This window comes from Bubalus kerabau, chromosome 2 (assembly GCF_029407905.1).
Source record: "Bubalus kerabau isolate K-KA32 ecotype Philippines breed swamp buffalo chromosome 2, PCC_UOA_SB_1v2, whole genome shotgun sequence".
NCBI classification, from domain to species: Eukaryota; Metazoa; Chordata; class Mammalia; order Artiodactyla; family Bovidae; genus Bubalus; species Bubalus kerabau.
Genome location: NC_073625.1, coordinates 105,294,441 through 105,314,051, shown reverse-complemented (window position 1 = coordinate 105,314,051; position 19,611 = coordinate 105,294,441). Strand labels below are relative to the sequence as shown.

The following is a 19,611-nucleotide window of genomic DNA, read 5'->3' as shown; positions in this document are numbered from 1 at the left end:
TGAAGTCGCTCACTCATGTCCAACTCTTTGCGACCCCATGAACCGTAGCCTACCGGGCTCCTCCATCCATGGGATTTTCCAGGCAAGAAAACTGGAGTGGGGTGCCATTTCCTTCTCCAGGGGATCCTCTGGCAAAGGACAGTCTTGCTTCACATTTTCTCTCAGTTCCTGTGCCCATGGAAGAAAATCAGTCTCCTGTAAACGCCACTTCCCTCATTTTTCTAAGAAAGGTGGTGGGAGGATAAAGCCTGAATGCCAGAAATGAGCCACTCCAATGCCACTCCAACCCCAGCACAAAAGGGTAAGGGCATGACTGTAAGGGTTCTGGGCAGCTAGTTTGAGGTGCTCATTTTTTTAAACCTGCTATCATCCTCTTTTGTTTTTCTAGGAAGAGTCTCTATTTTAAAAACTAAGATTTCCTCTTTGGTGGGAAACAGATTCTTTCTTCAAAGACTCAATGGTAGATTGATAGAGAAGAAGTAGATCACAGTTCAAGGGTCAAACTATAGCTCCTGCTGTGGACCCGCACCATTTCCGTGGGCTTCCCCACCACATGTGGCTGAAAGAGCCTAGAGTTCTCTGTATTCGGCCATAACTGGCCTCTGAGTACATCCGGCAAAAGGAGATTTGAATAGTTTGCCCAGAAAATAAACTCTGAAGTCTTGCTTGCTCCCTTGGTGCCAGGGTCTTCTATGTGGGACTTTTACCTCTCAACTTTCCTATCTATGACTTCCCTAGACAAAACTCCTGCTCTCTCAGCCCAGCCTCACTGTTCCCCACATCCTCCCAAGCCACTTACCCACAGAAAAGCTTATCCTGACCATCTCACCCTGAACTGACATCTCTTCCCAGAGGCCTGTGTCTTAGACCCTTATCTCCTCACTACCTTTTAATGTAAATATTGTCTCCCCACATAAAGGTGAGTTCTTACAGGGCTAGGACTCTGAAAGAGTCTGCATTTAGTCATCCTCCAAGCTCTGCACAGAAGCAGCTGCATGCGTGCTAAGTCGCTCAAACGTGTTCAACTCTTTGGGACCATATGGACTGTAGTGTGCCAGGCTCCTCTGTCCCTGGGGATTCTGCAGGCAAGAATACTGGAGTGCGTTGCCATGCCCTCCTCCAGGGCATCTTCCCAACCCAGGGATCAAACCCACGTCTTTTACATCTCTTGTATTGGCAGGTGGGTTCTTTACCATTAGCACCATCTGGGAAGCCCCATAGAAGCTGGTAGCATGCCTTATTCCTAAAAGGCCTCCAGTGTGTGAACGTTGATGAAAACGACAGTGACAAAGGAAATGAGGTGTCTCTGCAGTCACCCCACCACCATCACCCACCACAAAGCCCTGTAGCCCTAAGCCTTGCCCAGTGCTTTCAGGGGGGATGCAGATCTCAGCCACAGGATCTGCTCCCACTGCCAGCTTCAAAACCAGCTAAGGTCTTTGTTCGGTTTTATAACTTTGCATTTGTAATCAAACACAAGCTCCTCACCCGGGTCTGCACCATGGAACTGGAGGGACTGGTAGAGGAAACATAGACACAGAGGAGGCTGACATGCATTCACTCGACAGAACACACTCGCACACACATGTACACACATACATACACACAGAGCCGTGACGTGCAGATGCCAATACGTCCATCTGTGATGACAAAGACTGGACTGGGTCTCCCGGAAGATGTCCGGGGGCTAACCCGTCTCGGTGGGGAAGCTGAAGCTGGCCAGGCTTCTGTAGCTCAGGACGTTGAAATACTCGTGCGGCTCAGCCTCAGCGTGGTCCTCGCTGCCCTGGTCACCGCACAGCCCGGCATCCGCCTCCACACAGCTGCCGGGGGAGGACACGACCCTGGGCCTGCACGCCTCCGGTTCAGACGGCCCCCTCCCAAGGTCACCTTCCGCAGAACGGATTCGGAGAGATTTCTTCCCAAAACAAACAAACAAACAAAAAACCCACAAAGTGAATATGTGGGGATATCATTCAAAAGTGCCTCTCCAACGTGATCCAGTAATAATATCTTACACACACACACACACACATTGTGTTCTTATCAACACTAGTTACTTAACCCTTAATTTCTTGATCCATCTTAGCTTTCAGCCCCAACCGCTCCACTGAAGGGCTCCAGGCTCCCCCACATTCTCTTTCTGGTCAGCTGAGCCCACGAGGCGGCTTCCAAGCCCGTCTCTCACACTCCCTGGCTGCCTCTGACGCTGCTGACTGCTTGCTTCCCTCTGAGATGTTCGCCTTCCCTGCTTTGCTGCGCCCATGGCATCACTCTCTCTTGCTTCTCCTCCTCCTCCTGAGGAAGTCTCCCACATCCCTCCGTAGCTGAGCCTGCTCTTTTCCTTTTTTTTTTTTTTTTTCCGCTTACACCTCATCTCCCCAGATAAAGACGTTCTTCCAGGCTTCTACCTCTGGTCTGTGACACCTGACACTCTCTCTTCCTCTGTACAGCAGCTCAGCAATTCATTCTTATGTACATCTCCACCCACCCTCTGTCCTCTGAAGATCCCCACATCCCTATCCAAACTAGCCCAGGCTTCTGCCCTGAGCTCCAGACACCAAGGTCCAGCTGCAGACCCTGAGCCTCACCCCTCACCACGGGCAAGCAGCAAGCTGTCCTGATTTATGGTACCAGATGACCAGAAATCTGGAGGCTAATACTAAACTCCAATGGGCCAGGACTTCCCTGGCAGTCCAGTGGTTAGGATTCCTGTGCTTTCAAAGCAGGGGATGTTGATTTCCATCCCTGGATAGGGAATTAAGATCCTACATGCTGTGCAGTTGGCCAAAACATACATAAATAAGTAAATATCAGAGCTTGGGCTTCCCAGGTGGTTCAGTGGTAGAAGAATCTGCCTGCCAATGCAAGAGATGTGGGTTTAATCCCTAGGTCACAAAGATCCTCCGGAGGAGGAAATGGCAATACTCCAGTATTCTTGCCTGAAAAATCCCATGGACAGAGGAACCTGGCAGGCTACAGTCCATAGGGTTGCAAAGAGCTAGACACGAATGAGCACACACACAAATATTAGAGCCTAATAAATAACTTTTTAAAAATTCCAGTGGGCCATAAAATCCCATCTGATTTTATTCCAAAATAGGTCTGAAATTGAGCCCCTCTTTCGCATCCACTTCCATGTCTCATCTCTCACCTGCACTTCCAGACTCACCACTCTCTAGATTCCCTCTAACCTCTGCTCCAACTTCCACACGGCCACCATCCTTCAAAAATGGAAGTTGGATCCTGCCATGCTTCTGCCTAAAACTCATCCATGGCCCCCAGTGTCTATGGGCAGGTGCTTAACCACCTATAAATGCCACAGGTGGACTTCAAACCCCTTGAGCTGTATTAACAACGTTTTGTAAAGTGCGTTTTTCTGGGAAGAAAGTCCACAGTTTCACCATATGCCCCACAGGAGACTGTGAGTAATGTGCCCCAAAATGCCTTTTGTGATCTGGTCATACTTGCCTTTCCAGCTTCATTTCCTGCAGTGCTTCCCTAACCAGCACCCCAAGTTCAAGTATAGGGCCTGGGTGCCAAAGAGGCACCATTTATTGCGAATCTGCTATGAGCACCAAGTGGGCTCGTTTCTTTACGTCATCTCAGCAACCACCTATTGAATTTTCTACTTTTGAGTGAGCTGATAGGCTCAGACAGGCGAAATCTCAGTTCTGACTTGAGTTTGTCTGACTCTGGGCCATGCTCTTCTTAGCCAAACTGCCTGTCATCTTGCAGTTTCCAAATGCTATGCACTGCTTCCCGCCTCTCCAACTGGGTGTATGTTACCCCTACTGTCCGTTCCCCGCAGCTCCCTGAAAAGTTGTTTGCTCCTTCCTCCAGACTCGGCTCTGCAGCACGCTTTCAGGAAGACATCCCTGATCCTTCCAGCAGAGTTATATCCTTCCTGTGTGTTCCACTGTGGTCCTGGGTGTTCTTCATTGTAACCTTCGATGCTGTCTAGAATTGTTTACCCTTCTGTCTCTTTAGACCCCAACTGTGAGCTCTCCTGAGGGAAGGATCTGTGCTGTGTTCTTCTTGGTAACCTCAGAGCCCATAACAGATGCTTATTGTATGTCTTAGGACTAAAACATACACACACACACACACACACACACACATACACACACAACACTCTCTCTCTCTCTCTGGCCCACCCCACTAGCCCCAAATCTAAATGAACAAGATTTTTTAAATCAAAATATAGACTCATGGTGAGACAGGTATATATGTACTTATGAGACAAGAGGACAGACAGTGAAATCTGTTTGGGAAAATCAAGGATGTGAAATCAGCCATCACATCCCCATGACAGTATCACAGGTGACGGTCATGCTTAGAGGCAAAAAAAAGCAAAGAACAGCAGGCAGAAGTGGGGTGGCAGAAGAAGTGCCTGGTGGCACACCATGCAAAGGTGACAGTCTCTCAGCTTTCACAGATGCTGCTCCAAAGCAGGTCACCCAGCCCCACCATAGATCCAAATGACAGAATTACAAAGAGCTGCACACAGGCTCGGAAAACAACAATGAACACAAACCACATTTCATTCTGTCCACCTCACTGCTTCAAAATAAGAAACAGCACCATCTTCACTGGCTAGTGTCAAGCTCAACAGGATGCAAGTAGATGCAGAGAGGCTGAACAGAAGGGTGGGTTGCATGGATGGGCACCTTGGACACATATGAAAAATTAGGAGCAGGGTCCCACTGCTGGCCTTGAGGAGCTGGCTCCTGCAGGCTGTGTCATTCCCTCCTTTTCAGGAGAAGCGGCTGCACCTTACTGTGGGTGTGAAGAAAAGGGTTGTAACTGTGGGTCATGTGATGCTGTGCTTAAAAGGAGTCCTATATCCCTTAATGCAGCTCTATCCATTTAAGAAAAATACTGATACCCAGTTCTCAAAGAGCTGATTGTGACTTTTCCTGATGGTATATGTATTCTCCTTCCCATTCTTAGACTGCCTACCCTTGCCTTTAAATCACAGGACTATTTTGGCTCCCAAAAATCCTCTGGGAAATGTAAATATGTCTGAGATGGGTCTCTCAGCTGGTCTGTTTCATTCCATCCATCCTGTGTTGGGACCCCTACAAAATCAGCATAGAAAACAAGTCTGGGATTAATGCACTGATGTTGCTCTAAAGGACCAACGGGAGCTATGGAGATCGCAGTATGAACATCTGCGGGACACACGCTGTCCTCTTGGGGAACATAAGGACAGTTGGCAGTCACTGTCCCGGAGCTAGACACACCCATCTCTCCTTTCCCTTACAGACGGTCCCCTGGGGGCACTTTTCCCAATAGCTGGTCATCAAATAACATCCATTCATTTAGTCCTCATCAGTCTATGCACTCTAACTATTGAGCACCAGGTATTATGAAGTGCTATAGTAAATAAATTTTATAATAATTATAAGAACTTAATAAAGAACAGTTACTAATCCATATCAGGAACACCACCAGGTGTCTTGCTTGAATTATTTGATTTGAGTTTTTCTACAACTCTAATAGGGCAGTGCCATAATTATTATTCCCATTTTACAGATGAAGAAACTGAGGGTCAGCAAAGTTAGGTGGCCGAGCTACTCAAGTGGTAGAGCTAGGATCCAAAACCTAGGTCTGTCTGATTTCAAAGCCCAAACTCCTAAATAATGCAACCTACTGGCTCCCGGGGTCTGAAGGAAACACAGCTGGCATTCTGCTCAGATCGCCTCCTCACCCGACCAGCATTCCCACTCCCCAGACACTGCTGTCATGGACCCATGTGGAATAGTGAGAAGCATATGTTGGTCTCTACCCTGAGTTAATATTTGGTCTTCATTAAATCCCAGTTCCTGACCCTAACATCCCGAGTGATAGGAATGTCATACACAAGGCTCCTACATCCCTTGGAATATCCTGGATGGCAGGAGTGTCTTTTGTCCCAGTGAAGTGACTTTTGGTGGGCCCTCACATGGAGGCTGGTCACCAGAATGACCAAGCCATGAGGAGAAGCTTAGAACTTCTGGCCCTAACCCCTATTCTCCAGGGAGTGGAGGGGACTCGAAAATGAGTTAATACCCAATCATGCCTGTGTGATGAAGTCTCCATAAAACCCCCAGCAGTATGGGATTGGAGAGTTTCTGGGTTGCTGAATACAGCCACACGCCTGCAGGGCAGCACACCCAGCTCCATGAGGACAGATGCTCCTGTGCCTGGGACCTTTGGAGACCCCATCCCATGCATTTCTTTCATTTGGCTCTTCATCTGTATCCTTTATCAACTTTTTTATTGTATAATAAACTGATGCAGGTAAGTGTTCCCCTGAGTTCTGTGAGCCATCTTAGCAAATTATCAAATCCAAGGAGGGGACTGTGGGAACCTCAATTTACAACTAGTCGGGCCTCCCTGGTGGCTCAGTTGGTAAAGAATCTGCCTGCAATGTGGAAGACCTGGGTTTGATTCCTGGGTGGGGAAGATCTCCTGGAGGAAGGCATGGAAACCCACTCTAGTATTCTTGCTGGAGAATTGCCATGGACAAGGAGCATAGCAGGCTACAGTCCATGGGGCTGCACAGAGTCAGATGTGACTAAGCAGCCATAGCAGTCAGAGACACAGGTGACGGCCTGGGACTTGCAACTGGCATCTGAAGTGAGGGCTGTCTTGGAGGACTGAGCCCCTAACTGTTGGGACCCAATGTTAACTACAGGTAGATAGTATCAGAACTGGATTGCTTATAGGGCGTTCAGATAATGTGGCAGAATTGGTCAGTGTGGGCGCTTCTGGTGGCAGAAGTGTTCTGTGCACTGCTAAGAGTAGAGAAGAGGAAAGGACAGAGGTTTTCCCAATGGTGGTGGTGATTTATTCTCTAAGTCATGTCTGACTCTTGCAACCCCATAAACTGTAGCCTGCCAGGCTGCTCTGTCCATGGGATTCTCCAGGCAATAATACTGGAGTAGGTTGCCATTTCCTTCTCCAGGGGATCTTCCCGACCCAGGAATCAAACCCAGGTCTCCTGCATTACAGGCAGATTCTTTACTGACTGAGCTTTGACGGAAGCCCATTTTTCCCAGTACAACTTACTAAATCAGGAATTGGCAAACTGAGGCCCATGGGTCAAATCTGGGGCGCCACAGGCGTTTGCACTGCCCATGGGCTAAAGTGGATTTTATATTTTTAAGTGGTTCAAAAAATTCAAAAGAATAACATTTTATTAAACATGAAAAGTATATAAAATTTAAATTTCAGTGTTTATAAATAAAGATTTATTGAAACATGGCCAACTCATTCATTTAGATATTATCTGTGGTCCTTTCACAGTATGATGGCATTGTTGAATTGTTGCAGCAGAGACTGGAAGGCCCACAAAAGCTAAAAGATCCTGGCCCTTTACAAAGAAACTTTGCCAATCTCTGTACTACATAATTTTGAAACTTCGGCAGCTGCTTATGTTTCTGGAGAAGATCCAAAGGACACGCTTTTCCTAAAGTGGAAAGGAATGTGCTAATGAAGAAACCACCAGCATCACTGAGGGGCTCAGAGGTAGCGCTCCTCTGTATGCTGGGGTTGAAGTAGGCGATGATGTAGAGATCTGGATCTCCAGCAGCGACAGGGATGAGGAGATCCCCAAATAATAACGGGGCAGATGGCAGCATGTAAGAAACAAAGTGGGTGTAATTACTGAAATGGCAGCCAAGGAAGCCTGGCCCACAGTGGTACTAAGATGGCTAATAAAGCCCAGTGGTCCCAGGAGAAATATAGATGGACAGCTGACAAGGGTATTTCTTAAAAGTATAATCAAGAATTCAAGGATACATGAGAGAAGATTGAAGCATGGCAAGTCAAGATCTATAATAGTAATGGTGTGGATACTGTCTGTTCACCCCTCAACGTCACTCTCCATCCTTCTGTGCCCTAAGGAGACTGAACTACACACACGTGCTCTGCTGTGCTTAGGCGCTGAGTCATATCCGACTCTTTGCAACCCCATGGGCTGTAGCCCACTAGTCTCCCCTGCCCATGGGGATTCTCCAGGCAGGAATACTGGAGTGGGTTGCCATGCCCTCTCCAGGGGATCTTCCCAACCCAGGGATCGAACCAGATCTCTCGCATTGCAGGTGGATTCATACTGACCCAGTGATTTCTCTTGCTCTCTGGCTTGAGTCTGGGTTCAGTCAATGCAAAGCAACAGTAGGAGAATGGCGGGAAGGAGAGTGAGGTTGAGGGTATATGTTCCCCAGCCTTCTCTCTGCAGGGTGCACTTGGACCGGCTGTGATCTTCAATCAAGGATTATAGTACTTCTCAAGGTGGTCCCCTCCACACAACCCTCTCTTTCCAGGGCCTGGTCATCACCCTTCCTTCCAGGTTTCAGTAATCATTCTCTCTCCTTTCCCCTAAAGATCTTAGGATGGTAACAATACATTCCTACCCGCCCCCTTATGCTTTCCCTCTAAGCTTTCCAATACTTTGTAAATCCCTTTATTAAACTGTCCTCAAACTACTCAGCTTAAGTGTACTATGTTTCTCTGCTGGACCTTAAATACTCCAAGGATAAAATACATCTGAGCAATAAGAGAAAGAAGACAGGAAGCCGTAGCCAAAGCATAGGAAAAAGCAGAGAGGAACTGATTTGGACGGGAAGCAGCAGACATGTCAAAGAGGGGGCTGGTGAATAAAACACTGTAGAAGGGGAGCCACAGAATTCGATACTTACTGAACTCTCTCTTTTCACCTCTTCCCCTTTCCCTTATACAAACTTGTCTGGAATACTGGCCTGAAAATGAACCAGTCTTAATCATTAACAGGAAAATGTGTTCTGCTGCTTGTAGAGAGCCTTCCATATTTCCATGTGCCAGAGCTGCAGAGTACTGGTGATAGCAGAGGACATCTGCTCACCAGCTACCATAACAACTCCCTTCCAGCTCACAGATCAATCGTTGTTCTCTTCACCTCTTTCCTCTAGTCAATCACTTTTCTTGCATTCATTTTCCCCTGGAGGTTTCATTACGAAACCCATCTACTGTGATAGCTAAGACATAAATGAAAATACTATAAGTCATTAAGTCATTGATTTCTCCAGTAGCACTAGCCACATTTCAGCCTCTGCTGGATCCCCAGCACTCTGTTCCATGATGCCTACTGAACAACAAGGAATAGTGGCCACATCCTTATGAACCAAGTCAGTCAGCAACCTAAATGTTTGCCTCATAAACCTGGAAGTGAGGGTTTGAACCATAGGACAAGAAACTTTTGCAAGCAAGTTGGTGGACCAGGCAGTCGTATGCTAGTATTAGACTTTATGTAACTTTCACCTATCACATGAGTTTTCCTACCATTTGGAAAATCTCTTTCACTTCCTCTGGACCAAATCTGCAAAGTCCAACAGGTGCCTGAAGCACTTTTAGACCCCTGACTGGGGGAAACCTGGGCAATTTGTCACTCAGAGGGGAATAAGACATTGGTTCTGCTACCAAATTCCTTTACCCATCCTCATTCCAATCTGTTCTCAGTAAAATAAGGTTAGAGTAAGGGCTCCTGGGATTTCTTCCCTTTCAGATCTGAATGAAGACAGAATGTGTGTCAAATGGAACATGTTGCTGTTACATCAATACCCTGGTATTGATGATAGGTTACAGAAAGCAAAGTGGGTTTATCTACATGAACTAAGAATTTAAGATGTAAGATATTAGACTGAAAATTCAAGATTAGTCAGTGGTGATAGGCATCAGTATGCACAAAAGTGTGACGCCATAAGCAGAATTAACAGTAGGAAAGTATACACAAAGTCTAGACACTTATACAGTATTAAGGCTATTTGAAATGTAAATTATCATGAGGTCTAAGTGGAAAAACATTACAATAGCACTTTCTTATTAAGCAATTCTAATTTGTGCAATTTCATCTCAACTCTGAGGCCTGGAGAGGGAAGCAGCTCTTGAAGATCTTCAGAGGAGATCTTAAATAGATGTTAAATAAGAAAGAAGAGAAAATCAAAGGATGGTCCATTTCTGAGAGATGGAGAAAAGGAAAAAGAAGACAAGAACTCAAAATAAGCAAGACACATGGAATTTGAGCCTAAGAACACACAGCTGTCTAAATCTCTCCCTCTGGAACTGGCAGTGGCCCAGCCAGATTCAGGCTAAATGGCTGGTGAAGAATCAGGTACAGCGGGGCTAGAACTCAATTTGGGGGTCCTAACCCAATATAGCGCAAGGTACACAGTGGGTGGGCCGGCTAAATGTGTTCTGCTTGTAGTTCAGCCTTTGAGGGATTTCCCTGGTGGTCCAGTGATTAAGAATCTGCCTCTCAATGCAGGGCGTGTGGCTTCAATCCCTGGTTGGGAAACTAAGATCCCACGTGCCATGGGGCAGCTAAGCCTGTACACACCAACTACTAAAGCCCACACACCTCAACTAGAGAGAAACCTGAGCCCCACCCCAACGATAGATCCTGCCTGCTGCAACTAAGACCCAATACAGCCAAATAAAATAACTATGGGAAAAAAAAAAAAAAAGAGTCAGCCTTTGATTGCAGATAGGAAATGCAATGTCAGAAACAGGAGTTCTGCTTCTGGTGGAATAATGATTACCTATGTTGCTTTGAACCAAACTTTCCATTGAGAACAGCTAGAAAAGCTAAATAATATAAGTGTCTATTTGTAGCCATCTGAAATCTATCAAATCAGTGAGAAATTTTGGGCTAGGGCGCAAAGTCTAGGAGTAGGAAGCCCAGAGAGATGAGATGATCATTGAGGGAGATTTTCTTCTAGAGAAATTTCCTGAAAGTCTTGTCCAAGAAGCAGATAAACTCCACAGAGTTTCTGTCTGGAGGGACAAAACTTTGAGTTCAGAAATCACTGAGGAGGGAGACTTTGGCAAACTCTACAGGCTTTGAATTAGAATCCCAAAGGACTACCCTCTACCAGTAAGGAAGTAGCAAAGTTGGGTCCAGCTTTAAATTCTCTCACCACTGATTTAATTAAAGAGACAGGAACGCTAGTGCTTTCACACTGGTCATCTGGCAGAAGCCAAAGGAATCCTCTCTAGAGGAAGACGATACTACCTAGAGCTTCAAATTGTTGCCACAGGTCTTGAAGTAGAAAGTACAGCACTCAATGAAAAATAAACAGTCAAGAAGATAAGATAGGTCCAAGAAACAAGCGAAAAGAGAAAATATTAGAAGACCAGAGAGAACACAACTAAACAGGATTATCAGGCACAGATTTCAAAATAACTATGATTAATATTTTCAAAGAATTAAAAACAAGATTGGGAATTTTGGCACACTGCAAGCTATTCAAACAAAGAACAAAACAGAAGTTGTGGATCTGAAAAATATGATAACGGAAATTAAAAACTTAATGGATGGGTTTAACAGAAGATTAGATACATCAAAGGAGATACTTAGTAAACTGGAAAGCACATCCAAAGAAAACATTTGATGAGACAAGTGGATGGAAAATTCCAAAAAGAGGGTAAGGGATGTGGGGAAAAGTGAAAATGTTGAAAATATCACCTGTGATTAGAATTCCAGAAGGAAAGGAAAGGAAGGACAGAGAATTAATATATGAAGAAATAACAGCCAAGAATGATACAAAACTGACAGAAGATATCAAGTAACAAATTCAAAAAGCACTCTGAACCTCAAACAGAATAAATACATAGATGACTATATCCAATTATATCACCATATAATTGCTGAAAACCAAAGAGAAGGAAAAATTTTGAAGAACAAGAAAACAAACCAATACTGTCTTTCACAGAACAAAAATAAGACTCCCGTATAATTTCTCAACAGAAATATGGGAAGTCAGAGACAATGGGGCAGTATTTTCCATGTGTTGAAAGAAAATCACTGCCAACATAGAATTCTATACCCGGAAAAACAAATAGATCACTTCTAAATTAAGGAAAATTAAGATATTTTCAGACAAACAAAAAGTGAGATAATTCACCACTAGCATGCCTGCTCACAAGGAAATGCTAAAGGATATTCTTTAGGCAGAAGGAAAACTATTCTAGTTATAAGAAAGAACATTCGTGAAGAAGTGAAGAGCAATAGAAAGGTAAATCTAAACAAACATTGACTCATAAGACAATAATCATTTTCAGGTGGGTGGTTAAAATAGAAAGAGAACTAAAATCCATGACAGTAATAGCAATAAGTTGGGGAGATAAGAAAAGAGTTAATGTGTTCTAAGGTTCTTGCAAAATCCAAGAGATGATAAAAGCACTAATACATATTAGACTTAATAAATCAGAGGTCTGTTTTATAATCTCTAGTGTAACTACTAAAGAAAAAAAAATTCATAACTACTAAACATGCTTTTAATAATAAAAATACTTAATTCAAAAGGCAGCAAGAAAAAGATTAGGGAAGTAAACAGGCAAAACAAACATGAAGAGAATAAGGTGGTAGATGTAAACCCATATGTATCAGGAATAACAGCACCAGGTACCAGTCCAGAGAATAAAGCAGGCTGTAGAGCTGAGTTGTTAACTGAGTACAGTCAGAGTTGGAGGGAAAGTAAGGCAGGCTGGGGAGGAGGATCTGGTATGGGGTGGAAAACAGTGTTAGGAATCATAGGCTTGTACTCTCCAAAATGTTTGTTTAGTAACTTAAATTAAGGCAACCTTGGATGGCTTAAAAGACCCAAGAGGGCAGATAAAAAGGAGTGGGTATTCTTTTGTTCATCCAAATCAGTAGCTTCCCATGTGGCAGTAGTGATAAAGAACCCACCTGCCAATGCAGGAGATGCAGGAGACTTGGGTTGATCCCTGGGCCAGGAAGATCCCCTCAAAGAGGGCATGGCCCCACTCCAGTATTCTTGCTGAGAGAATCCCATGGACAGAGGAGCCTGGCAGCCTACAGTCCAAAGGGTTGGAAAAAGTCGGATATGACTGAAATGACTTAGCACACATGCACACAACATTAGCTGCCAGTTACCACACAAGGACATGAATATATGAAGAAAATATATTTCTTCATTGTTTACAAAGCTTCCACGTGTAATATGCTAGCTGTTCATCACAATCCTGGGATATAGAGCATGCAGAATCATAATCCCTATTTTACATATGAAGAACTGGAGACCCAGAAGATGAAACAACAACCCTATCGTCACACACTCCATGCTGAGAATAGAAATTTCCAATTTCCCATCCAATACTCTCTCAGCCACATGGCCTCTTAAACAAATGTAATGGAGGATGTACAACCTACTGATCTTGCCATGCACCTTTTGCCCCTAAATTTTTGGAGTGTTGATTTTTCATCCTGCAGAAATGCTAGGTAACCAGCACTAGTGACTGGCTATTAAAATTTAAGGAGCTAATGTCCAAAAACCCCTGGCACAGAGCAGATGCCCAAGATGCATCAAGCTCACAGTAGATAAATAGACTCTCAGAGGAGTAGCTTAAGGGCCAAGCAGAAGCCAGGAACTGTAGGCGACAGCATGATGTGGAGGATTCAGGTCCAAACTTTCAGGAGCTCCCAGACAAGGGAGAGGGACAGTGAACGAGCACAAACAACGCCGCTGAAAGGCAGAGCAAGTACTGTGGCAAAAGGCGTAGAGAGCAGTGCTGGGGGCAGGGGGGTGGGTGGGGAGTCACATCTAGACAGCAAGGGGACAGGAAAGGACCAGGGGTGGGATAGGATGGGTGGTAGGGATGGGGTGCCCAGGACTGAGAGGGGCAGCCAGAGCCATTACCTTTCTGGCCAGCGCGGCCACTGCGATGACTGCTATGCAGATGACCACCAGCGCTGCGGCCACGGCTCCAAGCAATGGGATCTGGAACCCAGCGCTGTACTCAGCCGCTAGAGGGAAGACAAAACTAAGGTGAGCAGGTAGAGGCCAGAAGCAAAGGGCAACCATTATCCAGGGAAACCTCAGTGTCCAGGCACCAGGGGTGGGGATTGGCCAGGCTTTTCTCAAACCACAGGACTGGAGTCTTCAAACCTTTGGCGAGCAGAGCATCTGCCAGGCCCATCACAAAATGATTAACTGATCCCTCCAGGGCTGTGCCTCATGCATTTGACACCACAGCAGACCGTTTTTAACACTCCCTTCTTCTGTTCGACAAAATCACTTTCAGTAATAGTCACAAAGTGAAACAAATAACATTCAGTAAAAAATAAGAAAGTGAATACTTTCTTTTTATTAAACTTTGTGTTTATAATCAATCTGATATTTTGAAAAGCTTAATTAAAAAGTAAAATTAACATTAAAGTACAAAGAAGGAAAAAGGCATATAGCCTTTCACCTTAAGCCTATAACACATCTCAACTAGGCTGTGAGACCCCGGAGGGGGTAAGGCTCTGGAACTTGACCCTTCGCTGTTTTGCCAGCACCTGGAACCTAGCAGACACCTAATAAATACTCGTGATACGAGTTAAAGCACGAAAAGGAGAATCTGTATCAAGATGTAAAATATAGACAAGAAGGAGGAAGAGTCGGGGGGCTTGGAGAGATGATACTTGACCCGAGGAGGGTGTGAGGGAAACAGGACAGCTGCCAGGCTGTGTGCTGGATTATAGGCACACGAGCTTCCAGGCTGCCCCCTCCCATGCCCACCTCCTTCCCAGGATCTCGGGCAGAATCCAGGTGTCCAGGGAAGTCATGGAAGGAGAGGGGTGTAGCAGAGGCTGGGCCCTCTTCCCTTTGACAGAGGACTCTGAATGCCAGGAAGGTGGTTAAGGCCTGCCATCACTTAGGATGGGACAGCACGCACGGTGCCTGCAAGGTACCAGGACAGGGAGGTGCGCCCAAATTGCCCAGCTTGCTTTCCTCCTGCCCTGAGGACCCGGTCTCCTGTCTTGGCCACAGGTAGGCAAAGAGGACTGAGGGGGAGCTAAGCTACAGACAGCTGTCCATAGAACCAGCAAAGGATGGAGGCTGGAGGGGTGCAAGGGCCTGCAGAGGGCCATCCATAGAACCGGCAAAGGATGGAGGCTCTTCCCCACATGATACTTGGGCCTATGTGGGTGCCCCTCAGGAAGCAGCGCTTGAGAAGAAACTTGCAGGCCAACTTTTATCTCCTCAGTTTGCACATACACAATTTGCTAACTCATAAGAGTTAAACTCCCACACCATTGATGGCAGCAGACAGCAGCTCTGAGGGTGTGTGAGTGGAACCTGAAAACCAGTATTAAAATCAGCTGTACCACTCTGAGCAACGGTCAGGCTCAGCTTCTTCCTCCACCCTACAGTCAGATGGGGTTTGGGGGATCCTATTAATAGCTAACACTGACCTCATGCTTGCCACATTCCAGGTGCTATTCTAAGGGCATTTCCTTTTAGTCAGTAATCCAATCCTATGTTCACACCTCATAAGGTCTTACATCTTCTCCTCATTTCACAGTTGAGAAAAATGAGGCACAGAGAAGCCCCATAATCTTGTCTGAGGTCACAGCAACACTAGGATTTGGACCCAGGCCGTCTGGGTCCATCATCACTTTTCTATCCTGTCCCTCACATTAGAACAGTCATTTCCCCCCTCCAAAGAGGTTTAAGTGTGCAGGTGGATAATGAAGCTGAGAGCATTTTGGGAAACCATCAAATACCACAGAAATGTAAATTGCTGTACATTTACACTTAGCACACACTGAGCTTTAATCCTTTATAAATGGAGAGGCTAAATCTAATTGGCATGATCACTGCTAAAGTAATTTATGTGATCCCTTCTCAAATGGGTTCTTCCCAGGCGGTGCAGCAGTAAAGAATCCACCTGCCAATACAGGAGACGCAGAAGACTCAGGTTCAATCCCTGGGTCAGGAAGATGCTGTAGAGTAGGAAATGGCAACCCACCCCAGTATTCTTGCCTAGGAAACCCCATGGACAGAGGAGCCTAGTGGGCTACAGTCTGTAGAGTTATAAAGAGTCGAACATGACTGAGCGACTGAGTGTGTACACGCTTCTCAAATGACCTGAACAACTGGTCTTCCTAACAAAAACATATAAGATGTGCTTTTATCCAAACAGTGGTTCTCAGTCATGGCTGACTATTCAAACCATCGAGAGTGCTTCTAGAATCTAACACACCCTGCTCTGCCCCTATAGGCTCTGACTGAACTGGTCTGGGATGGGGTGCCAGCTTCCGTTCCATTTGAAAGCTCCCAGGTGATGTGAATGTGAGCCAGGGTTGGGAGGTCCCGCTCTGCAGTGATTCGATCATCGAGCATGAGGGTCCTCAGCCACCTGGCCCCAGGCATACCTGAGTGTCGTAGGACTTGCAGAAAGAGCACCCCTTTGTAAATCCCGTCAGGGTAGGTGTGATAGACGCAGGTGTACTGTCCCGTGTCGTTACTGGTCAGCCACCGGAGGGTGAGGCCCAGGTTGGAGTCCGGGACCACTCGCTCCTTGAAGGCAGGATCAATGTGCCACCCCAACCTGTCATGATGAATGGCCACAACTTGGTCTTGCAGATTCCAGTTGACTTGGGTCACTTTGGCAGTGGTGGAGGAGAGGTGACATTGTAAGGTGACAGAGCCACCTTCCTCTGCAGAAATGTTCCCCATTGTTACTATTCTGCCTGTCACAGCTCCTAGGGAAGGGAAAGAAGTGTGCATTTTTAGCAGCTGGTTTTGAACCTTTCCATAGAAATTCCAAGGAGTCTTTGAGGCCAAAATTGGTTTTCGGCATTTTGCTTCGTTTTTTTTAAGGGTTTTTTTTTTTTTTTTTTTTTTTTTTTTTGATGTGTACCATTTTTAAAGTCTTTATTGAATCTGTTACAATATTGCTTCTGTTTTATGTTTTGATTTTTTGGCCATCAGGCATGTGGGATCTTAGCTCCCCATGTAGGGATTGAGCCCACACCCCCTGCACAGGAAGGTGAGGTCTTAACCACTAGATCGCCAGGGAAATACCAGAATTGGATTTTGGAATGACAGTCTCTCCAGTTCGTCCTGTCTTTCCCCCATAAACACCATAATTCCTATACAATGTAGCTGCTTCACCCTCTCAAGACACTCTGCTGGAATATTATTTCCTGATGAGCTCATTGATTTTTTCCACACACTTACGTTGTCTCTCTACCTAGAATATAGGCCCTTGTCGGCCACCACCTCTGTTTCTGATTGTATCTATCGGCAGCCAGTTCTGCGCTGGGCCCATTATCCTTTGAAATAAGACCTGGCTGTTTCAATTGACTGCCATTGGGGGTGCCTGGAAAATTTTCAGAAAAGCCCCGAAATCTAAAGGAAAGGAAGCTTGGAGAGTAACTCTGTTTCTCCCAGGCAAAACCACCTTCCTCAGCACTGACCCCCGCAGATGGTTCAGAAAACAGGGAAACAAAATTATAACAGTTTTTAAATATTTCTGCCCCCTCAGACACATTTATTTATTATTTTTAATACAGAAGGAAATAGGTTTAACATAAATTCAATCTATAGCAGTAGAATATCTGTAATCTGTGACAATGATGTTTTTGACCCACAAAAAGCATACTATGTTTTTCTAGAAGTTTCCTCAAGGACAGAAGAAAGGAGGATAGAGCAGGAGGGGACTTCGCCCAGCAAACCCATCATCCCTCCTCCTTAGTCCCTTTCTCACCTCCTGCTTCTTTTTTTGGGTTAGCCAGGCAGGCACCCCACAACCCCAAGTCCTTCATCTACCACCGAAAACAGAACTGGAGCTCCTTCTCAGAGACAGCGTTTCCTCCCACGAGGGGACACAGGACTCTGAAAACTGTATTTCCTTCCGTCAGATGGATGAGGCCTTGGCTCCAGCCTCCCCTTCCCGCCCGCTCTCCCTCCCGGTCCTGTCCTGGGCTAGACTTCAGATCTTACCTGATGCGGGGAGGAGAGCCTGCTTCAGCACCTGGGCCCAGATCAGGAGGAGACACCACTGCATGCTTCTGCCCGGGGGGCTGACAGGAAGCAGCTGTGGCCCCTTCTGCCACCAAAACTGGCTGACTGCTGATGGCAGGGTGAAACTGAGCCTCTGAGCAGAGAGGGTCTCGGAAAAACCAAGTTCAGCAAAAACAATGTCAAAGACAGATAAAGCTCACAACAAGAGCACAAACTGCCCTGGGCAAGCCACAAGAAAAACCATGAAGGAAACACTTTAAAAATAAACAAAAATGTGGTTAGAGATACACTGGTCTTTGGATCACTATTAGCCTATAGTTTTCAAGTTCTGTCTCAATGCACTTTTTAAACAAAATCAGCCTTTATCGAGCAAGCTCAAAAGCATCTGTGTAATGCCCACGATCCTGGGGAACCTGTCCCTGATGGGGTTCACTGGGTTGCCCCGACTTCTTCCCACTGGGGAACACATGTATACCTGTGGCGGATTCATTTTGATATTTGGCAAAACTAATACAATTATGTAAAGTTTAAAAATAAAATAAAATTTAAAAAAAAAAAAAAAAAAAAAAGAGTGTGCGGTGAGGAGAGAAGCTTAAGTCTATGCACTTAAAGGCCAGGAACTGCACTTGAAATCTAATGATCGTGGGAACAAGAGCCATTTACTTCAGAAACAAGACAAAAGTCTTGACCAAACAGAGCAGCTTTCCCTTGAGTGAGGGAAAGAACTAAGATTCCCTCTCCTTGAATCTTATTTCTTCGCTCTTATTTATTTGGACTGAGATGTTGTTGAATTCAGGCTTAGTCTCTCTGACCCAGTAGAATCAGAGAAGACCAGAAGAGTGAGTTTTCTCATGAATGGTGACCCCACAACCATTTGGGGATGCAGACGGCAAGCCCCAGTTGCCTGACCCTGGATTGAGATTGGCTGACACTTGCCTGGAGCTCCCAGCTCATCATTAAGCCCTGCTGTTGGCCCACCCTTCCTTCCTGCTTCCCTCCCCCCTCTCTCTGTTCATTCATGTGAAAGCCCCTGAGTGCCTGTGAAGCACCAGACTCGAGACTAGACTCTGAAGATACGAGGGTGGATAATCAGAGCCCCCTGCTCTCAGACAGTCCACAGTCAAAGCTTGCTCTCTGGTGAAGCCTCACTCTGGGGAGAGGAGGCGGAGGCTACACATTCACCTGCCCTCAGGGCTCGCCACTGCTGCCTTGGACATGCCACACGGTACATGTCCCAAAAGTCTGCTGCTCTGCCAGGGGGGACACTGGAAGCCTGGTGCTCTGCCCCTCATTCCAGCCTGCACCCTGAGCATCCCACACGGCCCAGACTCCTGTCCTCCTTTCCTCCTGCAGGATGCCCGATCTCAAACCAGTTTCCTCCCCTCCCTGGGTACTGCCTACTCCCAAGTCTACACCATGACCCATGTACAACTTACACCTCACCCCCACCCCAGCCCCTTAGACAACACATGCCTCACCAACTACTTTCTGCTCACCCCAATTCAACCTGTCCTTCAAGGCTCACATCAACACATCCCCTCCACCGCCTCTCCACAGTTACAGAGCTGCAGCTGAAGAAGCTAAGAGACCTAATGTGGGTGCAGAGGTTGAACCAGTGGGGCATTTCCGAAATTGTTGCCAAGGCAGAAGAGCCAAGGGTGGGAGAGCAGTGAGCAGCTGACGGGAATAAAGCACAGAGAGAAGTGGACTCCGGCATTTGGACCATAAAAAACTTAGATTGCTTCTACAGTAGGGGCTGGTAGAAGCCACAAGAGGCAGGACCTGTCTTGTATACAGCTGGCCTTCTGGAATTATGAGTTCAGCATGTGCA

General features: G+C 46.1%; 1 protein-coding gene across 1 annotated transcript; it reads right to left on the bottom strand.

Annotated features, from left to right (window-relative positions):
• Positions 1-1,626: 1,626 nt before the first annotated feature.
• Positions 1,627-17,955, bottom strand: TIGIT (T cell immunoreceptor with Ig and ITIM domains). Its single transcript, XM_055570278.1, has 5 exons — positions 17,760-17,955; positions 16,187-16,516; positions 13,683-13,789; positions 9,840-9,842; positions 1,627-1,918 (listed from the first exon to the last, which is right to left on the bottom strand). The coding sequence occupies exons 1-5, from the start codon at positions 17,821-17,823 to the stop codon at positions 1,688-1,690; spliced, it is 735 nt and encodes a 244-aa protein (XP_055426253.1). The 5' UTR covers positions 17,824-17,955; the 3' UTR covers positions 1,627-1,687.
• Between the last annotated feature and the right edge of the window lie 1,656 nt (positions 17,956-19,611).